The sequence below is a fragment of the Zootoca vivipara genome, chromosome 15 (assembly GCF_963506605.1).
Source record: "Zootoca vivipara chromosome 15, rZooViv1.1, whole genome shotgun sequence".
NCBI classification, from domain to species: domain Eukaryota; kingdom Metazoa; phylum Chordata; class Lepidosauria; order Squamata; family Lacertidae; genus Zootoca; species Zootoca vivipara.
The window spans coordinates 33,879,301-33,895,029 of NC_083290.1; the positions used below are offsets into that span (position 1 = coordinate 33,879,301).

Below are 15,729 nucleotides of genomic sequence, written 5' to 3' on the forward strand. Positions count from 1 at the left end.
TGTGTTTCAGGTCATCTATCGTTTTGGGAAATATGAACTAGGCGGTTTTCATTAAAATATGAACTGAACTTCATTTCTCCGCCCCTCCACCCCCACTTCTGAAGAAGCAATATTTTCTTCATTATTACTTCCTGGAGAAATCCCAGACCTTCCTGAGGGCACAACTGTGTGAGATGATGCTTTCCTACTCTTTCCAGAACGCCCCTTGTGGTTTCTATCTTGATTATTTCTCTGTGGGATGTCAATAGCCAGCACAGAGTGGACACCAGCCATAGATGAGGGGCCCGGCCACATCAGACTGGTAGGAGTCTGGTGTGAATTATGCACTGTGAAGTGAAAGTGGATAGAGATATGTTTTTCTTCCACTCATAATACTAGAACTTGGGCGGCATGTCATCCAATGAAAATGATCAGTAAGAGTTTTAGGGCAGGCAAAAGGAAATTCTTCACATGGAACATCACCTATATATATATAATGTAAAAAGGACATGTGGGTGTGTTTCCACTTTTCACCCAAACCGCTTGACCGATTGAGGTGAAATTTTGACATGCGAATGTCCGAAGGACATAGGAAAGCTTGCTAAGACAGATGTCACACCTCCGCTAGGTAAAAAACCCCAAAAACCCTGTTCCAGAACGCACCGCTCAGCCAAAAGTGCATGCTGGGAAAAGAACCAGGTTACAAACCAGCGCCCTCTAGCGGCAGCTACACTGGTACTGCACCTATAAAACCTTCCCTCTCAACAGCACCTTGGCTCCCGTTTACATACTAAGCCGAAGCCTTTACAAGCTAGGCCGAATGGAGGTACTGACTCTCCTGGGTGGGGGTTGGGAGGAGGAGGGGACGGGATAGGTCAGGACACGGTGGGACCAGTCACAGGGATGAGCTGGGGGGTGGGGAGAGAAGGGGGCGTGATGTGTCATGGGTTGGGACAGAGAGAGGGATATCACAGGGATAAGCCGGGGGTAGGGGGAGGAGGGGGGAATCACAGGGGTAAGCCGGGGTGGGGGTGGGATACATCATGGGTCGGGACAGGGTAGGGGAAATCACAGGGATGAGCCACAGCAACGTGTGGCAGGGCCAGCTAGAATTGGTTGCCACCAGATTCTAGTAGCATAGGGAGCTTCAAATTCAAGGTTAGATCTACCAACCTTTCAAGTTCAAAGGGGGCTTCTCAGAGGCATTTGGTTGGCCACTATGGGAAATACCATACAGTATTGGGCTAGATCAGGGGCAGGGGGAGGAATCCTCTGGCCCTCCAGATGTGGCTGGAGTACAGCTCCGTCACCCCAACCATTTGCCATGCTGGGTGGGATGATGGGAGTTGGAATCTAGAAATATCTGGAAGGCCACAAGTTCCTCACCCCTGGGCTGGACAGACCTTTGGCCTGATCCAAAAATGTTTCAATGTCCTTCTGCATCTGCATTGTATGGCGCTCTACAACTCATCCTGAAGGCAACACCTTGACAACTTTTGAGCAATGCCCCTTATTGCACACAACCAGTTTCTTTTGCAGAGATGGGGAACCTGTATCTGATATCTGATTACTGGTATCTGATTACTGATACCATACAGCCTGAGTCCATCTTTCCAAAGGGGGAAGGGTCTCTGTCCTCAACTCCTGCACACCAATACTTGTTCCTAGGCTCCATCTCCTATCATCTCTAATCATTGGTCATGCTGGTTAGGACTGGTGTGAGCTGGGAGTCCAACAACATCTGTGGGACCAAAGGTTCTCCATTCCTATTCTATACAATGGCACCATTGGTTGAAATAATCTTACTCTCCCTGCTCTTTCCTAAGACATATTTCAGGTGGATTGCCCCACCCCAAGGTCAATTGCAAGGTAATGGTGGAATCACCTCCATTCCTGCATCGTTAGCGTTGGCAAGCCCCTAATTTTCATTCATGTGGGGCTCCAATAAGCCAGGCACCTCGATTTAATGCCGAAATCACTCCTCTTTATACCTGGAGGCTGGTGCTCTCTGTTAATTTAGTAACAGATTTGCATTTTTATCACTTTCTTGGCTTAACTGATGAACATTAATTCTGTGCAAGTTTCTGCAATTGCTGGATACTTAATTATTTGGCCAAAACCTTCTGCAGAGAGAATCTTGTGCTATAAAAATGGCCAATTTCCATCTTGATCTATTTTAGTACTTTTCAGAAGAAAAGAAAGCGGGGGGGGGGGGGAGAGAGAGAGAAAAGAAAGAAAGAAAGAAGCAGGATTGATCCCTGAAGCAGCTCCTGGCCTGCGACTCGGTGGCAGAATAAGAAGAATGGGTGAATAATCTGTCTGATTTCTTTAGCTGACGAATGTCAGTTCCATTTTTATATTCAAGTCTGTCGACATTGCAACAGATTTCATCTCTGCCATTCGTTCATCAACAGCTATTCTGTTTCTTTCCATCACTCTTGCAGGCTCCCCCCCCCCAATTTGAAATGGGAAAGGGGGCTGATGGGGGGGGCGGGAGAAAATTTGTGCAGAAACTGTTTTTCTTTTCGCTCTTCCAGAAGCTGAAAACCTGGGTGATTGGTATTTATCACAAGGCAGGAATCTTAAGTCTGCATTAGATACTGTTACAGAAAGGTACATAAAAGATGGATATATCATTTGCCAGGGCAAAGCCTGCCGGGCTTCTTCTAAGGGGTTAAAGGTCACATGAACAGTGGCGACACGTTTAAAAAGTAATAGCGTTGCTTAAAAGAGGATTGATCAAGTGCAGAACTACACCCCTCCCCCCCAAAAAATATATTGAGAGATGGTATCTGCTGACCAAGCGCTGACCTCAGCTTCGCACAGGCTGAGGCTTGAGTTGAATGGAGTGTATCTTGAGATGGAAGAGAGCAAGGCACTCCACAGGCAGAGGACAGAAGGTGCACAAGGGCCTGAGGCATTGTATGTGTGAGAGAGGAGGCTACTTGTCATAACCTGGGAAAATCTTGGTGTTTATATTAAACTGCATCACCTCGAAATGTCCTGATGGCAGGGGAAATGTTGAAGGGGAGGAGAAGGCTCAGAAATGATGACAATGACGGTAATTTGATTTATTACCCACCCTTTAGCCTGAAGTGCAAGGCCTTCTGAGGATGGAATTTTTGTATCCTTACATGCTTCTACATGGCACAACCACAGTCATAATAACAAAACAAAAAAGGTGTGTGTGTGTGTGTGTGTCTTGTTTATTGACATTCAAATCTTATGTGTGACCATAGGAGAAGGCAGCTGCCAGAGCTTTTTAATTACCTGGGTGGTGATGGGGGTGGGGCAGGGTCCCAGTCCTGCCCTTAATGAGTTGTTGGACAAGTTAGATGACATTTGCCAGCTTATTAGCCCTTCCCTTGGAGGTGGTTTCTCTTCATCAGAATCACCAGGTCTGCAGGGCAATTGGGTACCTGCGTCCCGGTTTGATTTGTTTCTGTTTCTGCAAGGACAAAAACGAATTGCTTCATATTACAGGGAAGGTCAGTTTAGGCCAGGCATCCCCAGACTTCGGCCCTCCAGATGTTTTGGACTACAATTCCCATCTTCCCCAACCACTGGCCTGTTAGCTAGGGATCATGGGAGTTGTAGGCCAAAACATCTGGAGGGGGGCTGCAGTTTGGGGGTGCCTGGTTTAGGCCAAACATTCACCAAGACCTCCCGAACTATACAAGCGACCCATCAAACCAGCTGAGGAAATTGGGGAAACTCTTTTCTCCTTGCCCCCCAGAAATTTCAAGGGGGGGGGAACAAGTCAGGTGCATAGATGTAGGTTTTGTAAAGCCAATTGGTCATTGCGAGGAGAGCACATTCATCTCCCCCTGAGGTATGAATTTAATAAGATGCCTTGTGGTGATCCAGGCTATTGGTCCAGTTTCCTCGGAACTAGCCATACTTGCCGGCAATACAGTAGAAACTATCCAGGTCTAAGGCAGAGGTCACTTTTATACCTGGTACCTGATATTCTGTGAAGGGAAAATGCTGAGTGGAAAATACTCAGCGGTGAACTGGACTTTGAACAGGAAGAAGTTGGGTGGGATCTTTTGCTTTTGAAGTATCCATTACTGGACCCTTCTATCCGCTTTATCCTAACGTAATGTGACTCTGGGCTAGGCGCTGAAACTCACAGCCAGTAAGGGTGGGTTGGAATCTCTTAACTCCCCACCCCTGGAAGGCCAAATTTGACAGGTGGGTGGGGTTGCCCACTTGCCAATCACCTGACATAGTGATGTCAGGTGATGCTGCACCTTGAAAAACTGACTGTAAGGATTTCAAAGAGAAGCATGGGGGCAAACAGGTTTTCTAACATGCCGCTCTTTGAGCCTTTCAAAACCAGAGGTTGAAAGAGCAGCATGGGGCTGTTTTGTAAACAGGGTTTTCAGCCCAGCACTGAGCTTTGGCTGCATGAGCCTGCTCCAGTGGAAGAAGGAAACCCCACACACGTCTATTGATTGGCTGGCGAATTTGCTTTTTAAAAATGACCCCATGGTCAAAATTGGACCAAACTCTTCCCCTCACGTGGTGACAATTTCCAGAGTTCCTTTGGAAGAGGGTTTGACTGTTAAACTAATCAAGGGATTGTAGTTTTATGAGGGGAATTGAGGCCTCCTAACAACTCTCAGCACTCAGGATTCTTTGGAGGAAGACATGACCGGAGGCACCAATTTGTGCCAAAGATTAGGGGAGCCAGTGTTGTGTGTGTGACATCACATGCTTGTTGCACATCACGTGATGTCACGTCACCATGTCTGGAGGAGCTGCGGCAGAGCGGAATGCAGTGCCAGCATGGCTTCAACGGCCGACTGCTCTTCCTCTCTGGTGCTTGGCCTCCTCCTGCTGTTGCCATTGGGGGGTCCAAAAGAGCTTGGCCCCTAGGACATGGCACCCCTGGCCATGACTACTTAAAGTGGTATGAAACTGTTTTAACCGTATAGTGCAGATGGTTGCAGCAAAATGAACCATCTGAGAAAATGGGCTCTGGTCCATTTGAAGCTTATGCTATAATACATCTGTTAAATCTTTATGGTGTCCATAATAATGATAGCTGTCAAAGGCACGGAAGGTCTCTTGCTATCTCCCTGTGATGCTAGAAAGAATGGGATCATAAGGCCTGGATCCAGACTAAGTTAGCTGAACTCAGGTTCAACTAATATTGGGCTCAGGGGCAGAGGAAGGGGGGGTGCGATGGGGGCAGTTTGCCCTGGGTGTCACCACTGAGGGGGGTGACAAAATGCCGGGTGGCACTCACTGTGGGGCCTGCAGCGCACCCGAGCCACACATCTCTCTTGGGAGTGACATGGTGGATTGGGCCCACAGGCTCCACGCTGCCCCAAACTCTCTGCCTGCCGCCTCCCCCTCAGCTGCAGGGTGGCTGAGTGGGAGGAGGCGGGCAGACTCCTCGGAGGCCCCGCAGAGTGTCCTGCGCCGGCTCGTCCTGCCCCACGGGTGGCTGGCCCCACCCCTGGGCACAAGGCATGCCCGATTGGCTTGCTCCACCGCTGATTGGGCTGTGGCCAACTAACCTCTACAGTAGACCCTTTGAAAATAAAGAACCTAACTGACATGCCTATTAACTTCAGTGGGTCTACTCTAAATAGGACTGGCATTGGATACAACCCTTGGTCTGGATCCATGCCATAGCCCTCATGGATATTTTCTTATAATAAGCATATTCCTTTAAAAAGAGTCTTATGACACTGAACAGTCAGAGCATTTATTCTGATATACGCAATTGTAAACTGATGAAAAGGACTCTTGTCCTTGAAAGCTTTTTGCACACTGGCCTTTTAAGATGCTTTTTTTGGTATTTGCTTTAGCAGACTTCATATAACTTCACCTCTAGAATTCGTTTCCCTATTTCTTACATTGGCGGATTGAGTGTTTGTGTGTGTGTGTGTGTGTGTGTGTGTGTGTGTGTGTGTGTGTGTAAAGAAGCTGACATCTCTCAGTGGCTTCCCTAATCCTTGTTCGTGGACTGACGGTGACGGCTTCAGCAGTCCTTTTGCAAGGAACACCTTTTGCTCCTTGTTTTGCTAACTTAGCACTAAACTGGAAGCATGTTAAATGGAAGGTGCTGCTGCAGGGCTAACCTCTGTAGAGGGTTTAAGTTAGGGTTCACCAAGCAGGCCCCAAATCTCCAGAATCGACTTTCACATACCTAGATCATGCAAAATAAGGAAGAATCAGTGCCATCGGTTAAAGTGATTTATAAAAGTATGAAACGCCCTGTCCTAAGACAAAATGAAGACTATCTCACTTGTGGACTAAAAGAATCTTTCAATATACACAGAGTGCATTTCTTTAATCCATTACAAAGTTCACAGGCCTGCTCCACATACTGTATCTGGAATCGGAGGGCACGGCTGCCAAATCAAAGGGCATGGCTTGTCATAGCACCTCTCCTTTGCTGCATTAGGGAATAATAACAACAGCTTTCTCTACTGAATGCTAAGCAGCGCAGCCTGCCGCCTAGACTGGTTGCACCGAATGAGCAAAATAAATCCACCCAATGTCTTTAGAGACTCTGCACCTACCCAGGGGGAGCAATTTTTTCCAGGCTTCATCCCATGTGTCACTTTTCCTCCACAGGCATACAGTGACATAGGAAAACACCTATATACACTGCCATCATTTCATGTAGACGCTCACAGTGAAAAATGGGGGTCAAGTGGAGAGTGGAATTGAGGTCACAGCCATATTTCTCCTATCCATCTCCACACCTTCAGCTGAAGATGCGCACAAGGTCTACCCCATGTCTAAGTTGTACACCTGTGGGCTCTCTATGCGCAGTTAGGGACCTTGTTCTGGACATTATATTAAAAGTGGATGGTGTATGGACAGGAGAGGGCAGGATCAAGCCTTGCTGCCTTGCTCCCCATGTTTTGGCTTAATGTCTGAATAAACTTGTGTGTGTGCAAACTGCACATGTGACAAGGACCCTCACTTTTCCAGGGTATCATGAAGAGAAAGCTCAATTATGTGCAAGAATTCTTTAGGTGAACCAGTGGAGGTCAGGCGCAAGCATAACAGGTGTGATCCTAGTTATCCCCCCCACACGTGCACACTGAACGTCTGGATGGTGAAAGCTCGCTTTCCGCCAGCTTCCAAATTGGTGAACTACAAACGGTTCTCTTCATGGGTGAGAGAGGAGCACAGCAGCAGAAAACCCTAGTCGGACTCGTCCTCAGGTTCGCACGCAGGGACGTAGGTCAGGGGCGGACCCTACTGCCGCGTTGCCCCTCCCACACCTCCCTGCGTTTGTTCTAACGCGGGCAGAACACGCACCCTGCCTTCTCACATGACAACGGTGCACGCTAGCGGAGGCGTTTCCCTTACTTCTCATACACGCGTGTAGCAAGAAGATTACTGTATCAGGCGGGCAACGGAGGACCCCAACGGGTTGTGATTATTTCGCGCGTCGGAATTGCCCTTGCGCCCCGAGCGGGTTGCAAATTCAAATCGAGTCGCGTTGACTGGCGACTTGATCCGGCGTGAGCCAGCGAGAGCGCTTCCCCCCTGCCCCTCCGTGGGGCGACAGGGGCGGGGAGCAGCTCGGCAAGCGCGTCCCTCCGGCGTGGCTGCTGGCGCCGTAGCCAAATCTCGCCCGCCCCCCATCCTGGTTCGACTGCAGCCAACTCCTCTCGACCCGCGCGTTCTCCGGGCGAGGCGGGTCGGCGTCTCTTTCAGCCGCCGCTGGGGGAACCAGCAGCCTGACAAAGGGGCCGGGGCAGCGGAGTTGAAGCAAGTTCCACGGCGTGGCGGCTTCTCGGCTATCGCGCCCGGGCGAACAGGCACCAGCCAGGCGTCCGGAGCAACATCAGCATCAGCAACGTGCTTGCTCCGCCGGGAGTCGCTCCAGAAGTGCTGCGCTCGCCCGTGAGCAATCGGCGCCTTGGAGTTGCTTTTCCCAAAGTGCCGGAGCTTGCCTGGATCGCGTGCCTCTCCCTCTCCCCACCCCTCCCCTGCTGAACCCGAGGACCGCCTCCCTTCCCTCTCGCCACGGCTGGGGGCAGGTCCCCGGAGCCGACCCGCCCCCCTGCTGGGGAGCCGCCGCGAAAAGGATTCCGCTTTCCTCTGCTGGATGCGTCCCTGGAGGAGCTGAGCCATGCGGCGGCGGCTCCCGCTTTGGCTCCGGAGCTTCCTGTGCTTCTTGCCGGCCTTGGTGGGACCCGCTGCAGGTAAGATGCGCTTCGCAAGCCGGGCGCTTCGCTCCCAGCGCCTGATCTGAAGATCTCCTGTTAATACTCCCCTCCCCCCTTACACCCCCCCCAAAAAAAAGAGCTCTCGGGAGAGACCGCAGCTCCGGAGCTCCCCGTCGTCTAAGGGAAAGCGCAGTTTCTGGGCACAGCTGGGCAGGAAAGTAACATTCAGAGGCGCACGATCCGGATGCGTTTGGCTTCCTTTCTTTTGGAGACGGGTCCCTTGTTGTCCGGGGATCCTGCGGTTGGTCAAGGCCAGGGACAGCTCAGTGCGCCACAGTTCTGGAGTTTGGTGGATCTCTAGTTGCAATTGTATCATATCTTTTCGCTCTGGAAATCTGGGAGCAGGGAAACACCGAGGGAGGTGGCTAAAGGCTGCCAGGCAATCTCTGGCACCCGCTGGAGTAAATGGAGAGCCATGCTTTGGGGGTGGTAGTTTCAAGTCTTGATGAAAAGGCAAGAGGGGTTGGTTGATGTTGGTGATTACGACCCTATGAAAGGATGATAATGGGAGACCGACAAGAGGGCATTCAGGTCTGGGCAGTGTGGGAAGGAGGTCCTCTTTTTTCACTGTGTCCCCCTTCCTCCCTGCCCCATTCTTGTCTTTGTGAGTTTGTCCAGAGTCTGTTAGACCACCAATCCTGACCCACTGTGTGTCACTTCGTAGATCATTCCCTTTACAGAGCATTTGTCTGTGTAGGAAGATTGGAGCAAAACACGTGCAGATTCTCATGAAAGCCCGTTTGTAGTTTGCCATTATTTTTGTGCCTGCGGTGCATACAACATGCCGGGATGCTACATTTATTTTTATTTTTTTTCTTCTGGTGCACGTTTGATCCACAGCAAAATATATGCACCTGCAGTGGTTGCGCTTTCCCTGTCCGAAAGGTGTAACATGCAAAAAAGTGCTGTGCATATACTCCCCAATGCGCAGCTGCCACGTTGTGGAGTCAACTCCCCCTTCCATGTCACCCAGAATTGAGCACTCTGCCTGCGTGCGGTGAGATCCAGCCTCACCCAGAGGCTCTTCTGCTTTGCACTTTCCATTGAGGTAACAGATGGGCCCAAGTGTGATAAAAAGAAGTGCACACAAGGGGATGTGACTGGGTAGAGAAGAGGCTGTCAGCTGGAGGGTGACTGACCTTTCAGATCCCTGACAATTGAAGGCTCCAGGCCTCCCCTGGCTTGGGGTTCGCACACAGCTTTCCTTAGCAAGATTTGTACCAGTCCTTCTCTCTGTGGCCAGAGACAGTGCTACGGTTTTCTGTATGCTCTTTATTTGCTTCCTACCAAAGCCCTTAGTAGTCTCCCTCCCCCTTTTCTGTGCATGTGTGCGGAAACAAAAATCTTCAGGCCACAAACTCTCCCAGAATCTGTCCACTAGAGGAGGCATCAAGACACACTTTGGAAAAGGATGCAGCAGCCCGAGGGTACAGCTGGAACCATTGTATGTGTTGGTTTTAAAGCAAAATCAAAAGCTGCAAAACATGCAATGTTGGAAATAAAAATAACCCATCTTTATTTACCATGGAGGGAAAGTGAGGGATTTTTTTAAAAGTGTTTTAAATTATGGGGCAGTAAAGTGTTCTTGTTTAGAATTTAGGCAGATTTGGTGGGTGGGTTGGGGGCTGAGAGCTGAGAGCTGAGTTCCAGCTCTTTAGGAGTGAACGGAAAAGAGTTTCAGCATCCCTCTGACCCCCCCCATCTGAATTTCATTTACAGATGTGATTTTTGTCACTGAAACTTGAAAGGTGATCAGTTTGAGGCTAGTTCTGTCCTGGAGGGTGGGGTGGAAAAGACAAGAAAGGTGAGATTCCTAGAATTTTATTTTTAGACCCCCCCCCCAAAAAAATTATTACTTGGCCATCTCATGCCTTTAAGAAGCAACCGCTGACAGTATATTCTTGTTGGCGAGGAGCAGAAAGTTCCATTGAGTGTGGGGCTGTGGACGAGTGTCTCGACCTAGGTCCTTTTTATTACATTGAATGCTATCAAATCTGTGAATGTTGCATGCCAGTTAGTGCCCTCGCAACTGGCTGTTCCCAATCTCCTGTACTGTGAACATCGAAGGAATGATTTAGTCTGAATGACAATGGCTGCTGAAGGATAATGCCAAGTGAAAGGCGTGATGGATTCACATTTGCAATGTTTTTTTTTTAAGGGGGGGGGAATGTGACTGATTTTTCATTGCACGTTGCTTCCAGCTGAGAGCAGGCGCTGGCAACAGGATCCGAGGGAATATGCTGCTCCTGCAAGCAGGGCTGTCGATTAGCTGTGTGTCTGTTCTTAGATCAGCAAACAGGAGCCTGTACTGCTTCATTAATATTTGCGAGTGTGCAGAGAGGAAGCTGAGTAGACTCCCACAATGAATAAAGTATAGGGTTTTTTTTTTTTAAAGAATTAAACCTGTTGGAAACGACACTGATTCAAAGGTTGGCTTAATTCTGCCAAACCCAAAACTCTGTGACCTTTGGTATGGTATTATTAGGGTAAGATCAGAATCAGATATTGTTGGCCTTGCAGGAAGCATGTGCAAGATAAACTGTGGATGTCAGAAACTCACAGGTACTTTTACTCAGAAGTAAGCTTGTAGTGTATTGAATGAGAATTTTCTTCCAGGAAAGTGTGTGTAGGATTGGAGCATAAAACCATAAACCTAGGCACACTTTCTTGGGAGCAAGCCCTATTGAACCCGCTGTGACTTGGTTCCAAATTAACATACCGTACATAGCTACAGTATATTCCTGCGTATAAGACTACTTTTTAACCCAGGAAAATCTTTTCAAAAGTCGGGAGTCGTCTTATATGCTGGGTCGTTTTATTAATACAGTGAGTATATCCCAAACTCTATATTTTAGCTGGAAAAGTTGGGGGTCGTCTTATACGCCCAGTCATCTTATACGCCAGAATATACGGTATGCCTTTTTTTGCATACTGTAGTTAACACCTTGCACAGCTCTTTCTGTCTGAGTTTGCCTTGTTCTCCTGTGGAAACTTCATTGCACACTGGAGAACCTCGTCGGATGGCCTAGGTTGGCTAGAATTTGCAGATGTGAAAAACAGGATGCCTTCAGGAAGTCCGAGGAATTTTCTTCCACCCATAAGCCTCTGTCAGAAAGCTTTAGAGGGGAAGAATTATGACAGGGGCTTTCGGAACAAGTCTTCAATGAGTTGCTTGAGACTAGCTATGTGTGTGCATGTTGATTTTCTTATGCTGCCTGCCACGCTATCCTGACCCCAAAGATGGTTAAAAGGGATTGGATTCAGTGTGGACGTGTGCTTTGTTTGTCAATGCAATTGGATGCTGGTGTCAAATTATCGGGGTGTGCCTGAGTCTTGAAGTTCTTAATATTCAGTGATCACTGGTTTTTAGGTTGCTGGTTGTACTTTGGCTGACTTTTTCCATTTGCAAGCCAGATTGTCCAGTGGTAGACAATGTGCTACCTTCAGATGATGATGGACCGAAACTCCCATCATCCCTGAGTGTTGACCATGTTGGCTGGGGCTAATGAGAAAATGTAGCCCAACAACATTTAGATTGTGCCTTGTTGGCTATCTTTGGTTAAGCGGTAAATAACAAGAATGTACTGGTACTTTCGGACGCGGGTAGTGCTGTGAGTTAAACCACTGAGCCTAGGGCTTGCCGATCAGAAGGTCAGCAGTTCGAATCCCCGCAACGGGGTGAGCTCCCATTGCTCGGTCCCAGCTCCTGCCAACCTAGGAGTTCGAAAGCATGTCAAAGTGCAAGTAGATAAATAGGTACCGCTCCGACGGGAAAGTATATGGCGTTTCCGTGTGCTTCTCTGGTTTGCCAGAAGCGGCTTAGTCATGCTGGCCACATGACCCAGAAGCTGTATGCCGCCTCCCTTGGCCAGTAAAGCGAGATGAGCACCACAACCCCAGAGTCGTCCGTGGCTGGACCTAATGGTCAGGGGTCCCTTTACCTTTTTTACTGGTACTTCAGTTCTGTGTTAAGACTGAATAAGAAGGCAAGTCAGGGTGATTTGCAGGGTCCCCTAAGTCAAAGTGCAATGGCAATATGCTGTCCCAAGTCAGATCGGAGCCCCTGCAAAACCTTGTTTTTCTCTGTTTCTTTGCTATATATATCTCTGTGTTTCTCTAGGTCCATGGGTTTTGCAAGAATTGAGACTGTCCAAAATGTTGCCCTGTAGAGCACTGAAGAACTCTGAATTGTGCTTTATTAAAAGCACAGCAGTGGAGATGTATTTTTTTGTTGAAAGTTGAAAGCATCGTTTATGTTTTAAGAAAACAAAAAACAGCGCCATCCTAGAATTCTTCAGAACTCTGCTGGGAGCATGCTACTCAGCCTTGCATTGTAAAGCCTATCAGAGACCTGTAAAGGCCTATCAGAAGACACAAACAGCCACCAGAAAGAAAGGTGGATGTGAAGCTGCAGAGTTTTAAAAATGTACAAGCAAGAATGCACTCCACTTGGTCGCTGCTTAATTATTTTAAGGCGAGAAAGAGACAAACCCATGTACCCCACCCCAGAAAGGATTATGGAGGAAGTGAATCACTTTTACTTCCCTTACAAAAGACCCCTATATCTATTTGTCCACAATTTGCTAGGGTTAATCCACTCTGGAGAGATTTCTCTACCTGTAAATTTCATCCAATTATATTTCATCAATTCCCCATTATAGTGAATGGGAACCAAGGGCTCTGTTTGTTTCTTTGTTTATTTTGTAAATACACAGTAGCTCAGAACATGAAATATCAAAGTAGAGAGAACATAGAGCGACTCAGAAACAGATCACTTTTTTTAAAAAAAAAAGAAGCTACAGATACAAGGCTAGTCTTGAGACATGTGTACACCCCTAATAAATAACTTCCACCAGAGCTATACAGTGGTACCTCGGTTTAAGAACAGTCCGGTTTAAGAATGATTTGGTTTACAAACTCTGCAATACCAGAAATAGTGTTTTGGTTTGAGAACTTTACCTCGGTCTAAGAACGGAATCCGAATGGTGGAAGGGCACCGGTGGCGGGAGGCCTTATTAGGGAAAGTGTGCCTCAGTTTAAGAATGGTTTTGGTTTAAGAATGGACTTCCGGAATGGATTAGGTTCATAAACCGAGGTACCGCTGTACTCTGCACTGTCAATTGGCTTTTTCTTGTTTCCATGTGCTTTCACCTCCCTCTAACCCCCCCCCCCTATAATTTTTAGTTGTCTTGAGAAACTTGAAGCTTTTCAGAAGAAGCCCCACTTTGAATTGTCTGTATCTGACGTTGGAAGCTGTCTTATATGAAGGATCCCAGTAATACCTACTCTGACTGGCAGCAGTTCTCTAGTGTCCTAAATAGTTAATTTCCCCCACCCTACCCCATCACTTTCTACCCGGATTTTTTTTACTGGAAGATACCAGAGATTGAACCTGAGAACATCTCCATGCAAAACATCTACTTTACTACTGTGCTATTAATACAGCACAGAATGGACTAGAAGGTAGGCAATTGGAGTCGAAACTGTATTCACGTTAGGCTAATCATAAAGGGCACGGCTTCTCTGTAGCTTTCAGTGCTTGACTAGGAGTGAAGATGCCGCTTCCCTATGGCGTTTGGTCACCCTGGCTTTTTCATCCTCTCCCACTGAATCATTGTGCAGCCTTGGTCATGTCCCTCGGCCTTCATTCTCCTCCTATAACTTGGGGAGTTTCCTCCTGGAGCTATTTCCCAAATATTGACAGTTAAGGTTGTAAAACACTTAGAAGCACTTGAGGAACATCATATAAATGTGTAAGTAGTAAGTGATATGTGGTGAGAATGGCTTATGAGCATCTTCAGTGTAGCGCCTGAGCAACTGAAGAAAAGACGCAGTAGTAAAAGTTAGACATTCTCTGGTCCTGTGCTTTTAAACATCAGCTTGGTATGGAGCAATGATCAGCGTATGGATAGAAGTATTATCATTTGCTGATGTTTGCCCATAAAGCTGCTGTGAGAAAGCACAGAACAGGAGCTGGCAATGGATCTGAAGCAGTCTAGCAATGCCAAGCTTGACTCAGGTGGCATTGCACAAAGGATGCTGAGACAAGTACCAGTAGTTAGTTTTATTCAGTGGTACCTCCGGTTGCGGACGGGATCCGCTCTGGAGGTCCGGTCGGATCCCAAGGTTTCTGCAACCTGAGGACCGCTTCTGCGAAAGCGCAGACCACTTCTGCGCATGCGTGCGCGGCAAAACCCAATAAAATGCTTCCCGGTTTGCCCCGCACGCATCCCAAAGTTTACGTAACCAGTCGTACCTCGGAAGTCGGACGGAATTTGTTCCAGAAGTCTGTTCAACTTCCAAAACATTCGGAAAACAAAGTGCAACTTCTGATTGGTTTGCAATTGTGGCAGGCGCACCGGAAACAATAGCAGAAGCCGTGCCAGATGTTAGACTTCCAAAAAAAGTTCAAAAACCGGAACACTCACTTCCAGAACGTTTTGACTCCCAAGGCGTTTGGGGGCCGAGGTACGACTGCACTGTGCTACCCGCCAACCACTTTGCCAACTCTCCTTCCTCCACACCTGCCAACCCATTCTCCCTCTACACCTGAGCAAACATCTCTCCCTTTACACCTTGCCCACCCCCTGGCCTATCCCTTCACAGTTTGCCTAAACCTCAACTTGCCCTTCATTCACAGCTCTCCCCAAGCCTCACCCCCTTTTAAAGCAGGGGGGGCTGCACTTCAGAGAGGGGTTTGGCAAACTGCTCTCTGAAGCACCTCCCTCCCTTAAACAGCTTGCCTGGCCATTTGCCATCCATACTGATTGTTCACCTGCCTACTGTTCTGTAGTCACACTGGAGCTGGCGTTGCCACCTAAAAGGTAAAGGTAAAGGGACCCCTGACCATTAGGTCCAGTCGTGACCGACTCTGGGGTTGCGCGCTCATCTCGCATTATTGGCCAAGGGAGCCAAAACAACTATAGCATGATGACAGCCTTACATGTTTATGTATATAGGAAGACATGGAGAAGGACTGCAGCTCAATGATAAGAGTAAATGCAGCCAGTAGCCATCGGCTAACTGAAGATTTATTGATGTTTGTGTGAAAGAGTTTTGTCATCCTGAAACAGCAATTAAAAAAACAATAGTGAGGCAGGTCTTTCTAAAATAATCCAAGTCTTTTTCTCTCTCTGGAATTTATTGTTACCAGAATGCTCTCTGTCCCACCTATAGCTCAAAGTCAGTGCAATTTGTGTGTCTCTGTGTGAATATCCTTCCATATAATCCAAATACTAGAGTTCCTCCTTCCTCCCCTGGAAAGCTGTCTAGCTAATTGAGGCCAGGCAGTGCTTGGCTGTGTCACCCGCTAAGAGGTTTGGCTTTTTTTAAAAAAACAAAACATCTGAGAGTTTGGCAGACTCTAGGCTTTTCAATTTCATATGGTGGCAGATGATGCTGGTGGGAGGTGAGGGGGAAGAAGGAAATGGCACCAGCGGATTCCTCGACAGTTGCTGACTGCTACTGTTTTTGCGTCATTGTTTCGAGTTCCTGGGATCCTTATATGGGCAGATCTCAGACTGGATCCTGTTCGCAGATCCTG

The 15,729-nt window shown here is 48.0% G+C and overlaps 1 protein-coding gene across 4 annotated transcripts in view; it reads left to right on the forward strand.

Annotated features, from left to right (window-relative positions):
- The first annotated feature begins 7,905 nt into the window (after positions 1–7,905).
- The window catches only part of ROBO3 (roundabout guidance receptor 3), a 186,386-nt gene continuing 178,562 nt past the window's right edge, over positions 7,906–15,729 (forward strand). For 3 of the 4 annotated variants that reach the window (XM_060268621.1, XM_060268623.1, XM_060268625.1), the window contains exon 1: positions 7,906–8,162. In XM_060268621.1, coding sequence (XP_060124604.1) covers positions 8,090–8,162 — 73 coding nt within the window. In that variant the 5' untranslated portion in view covers positions 7,906–8,089. The remainder of the gene's footprint in view (positions 8,163–15,729) is intronic. The other variant, XM_060268624.1, reaches the window with a different exon arrangement.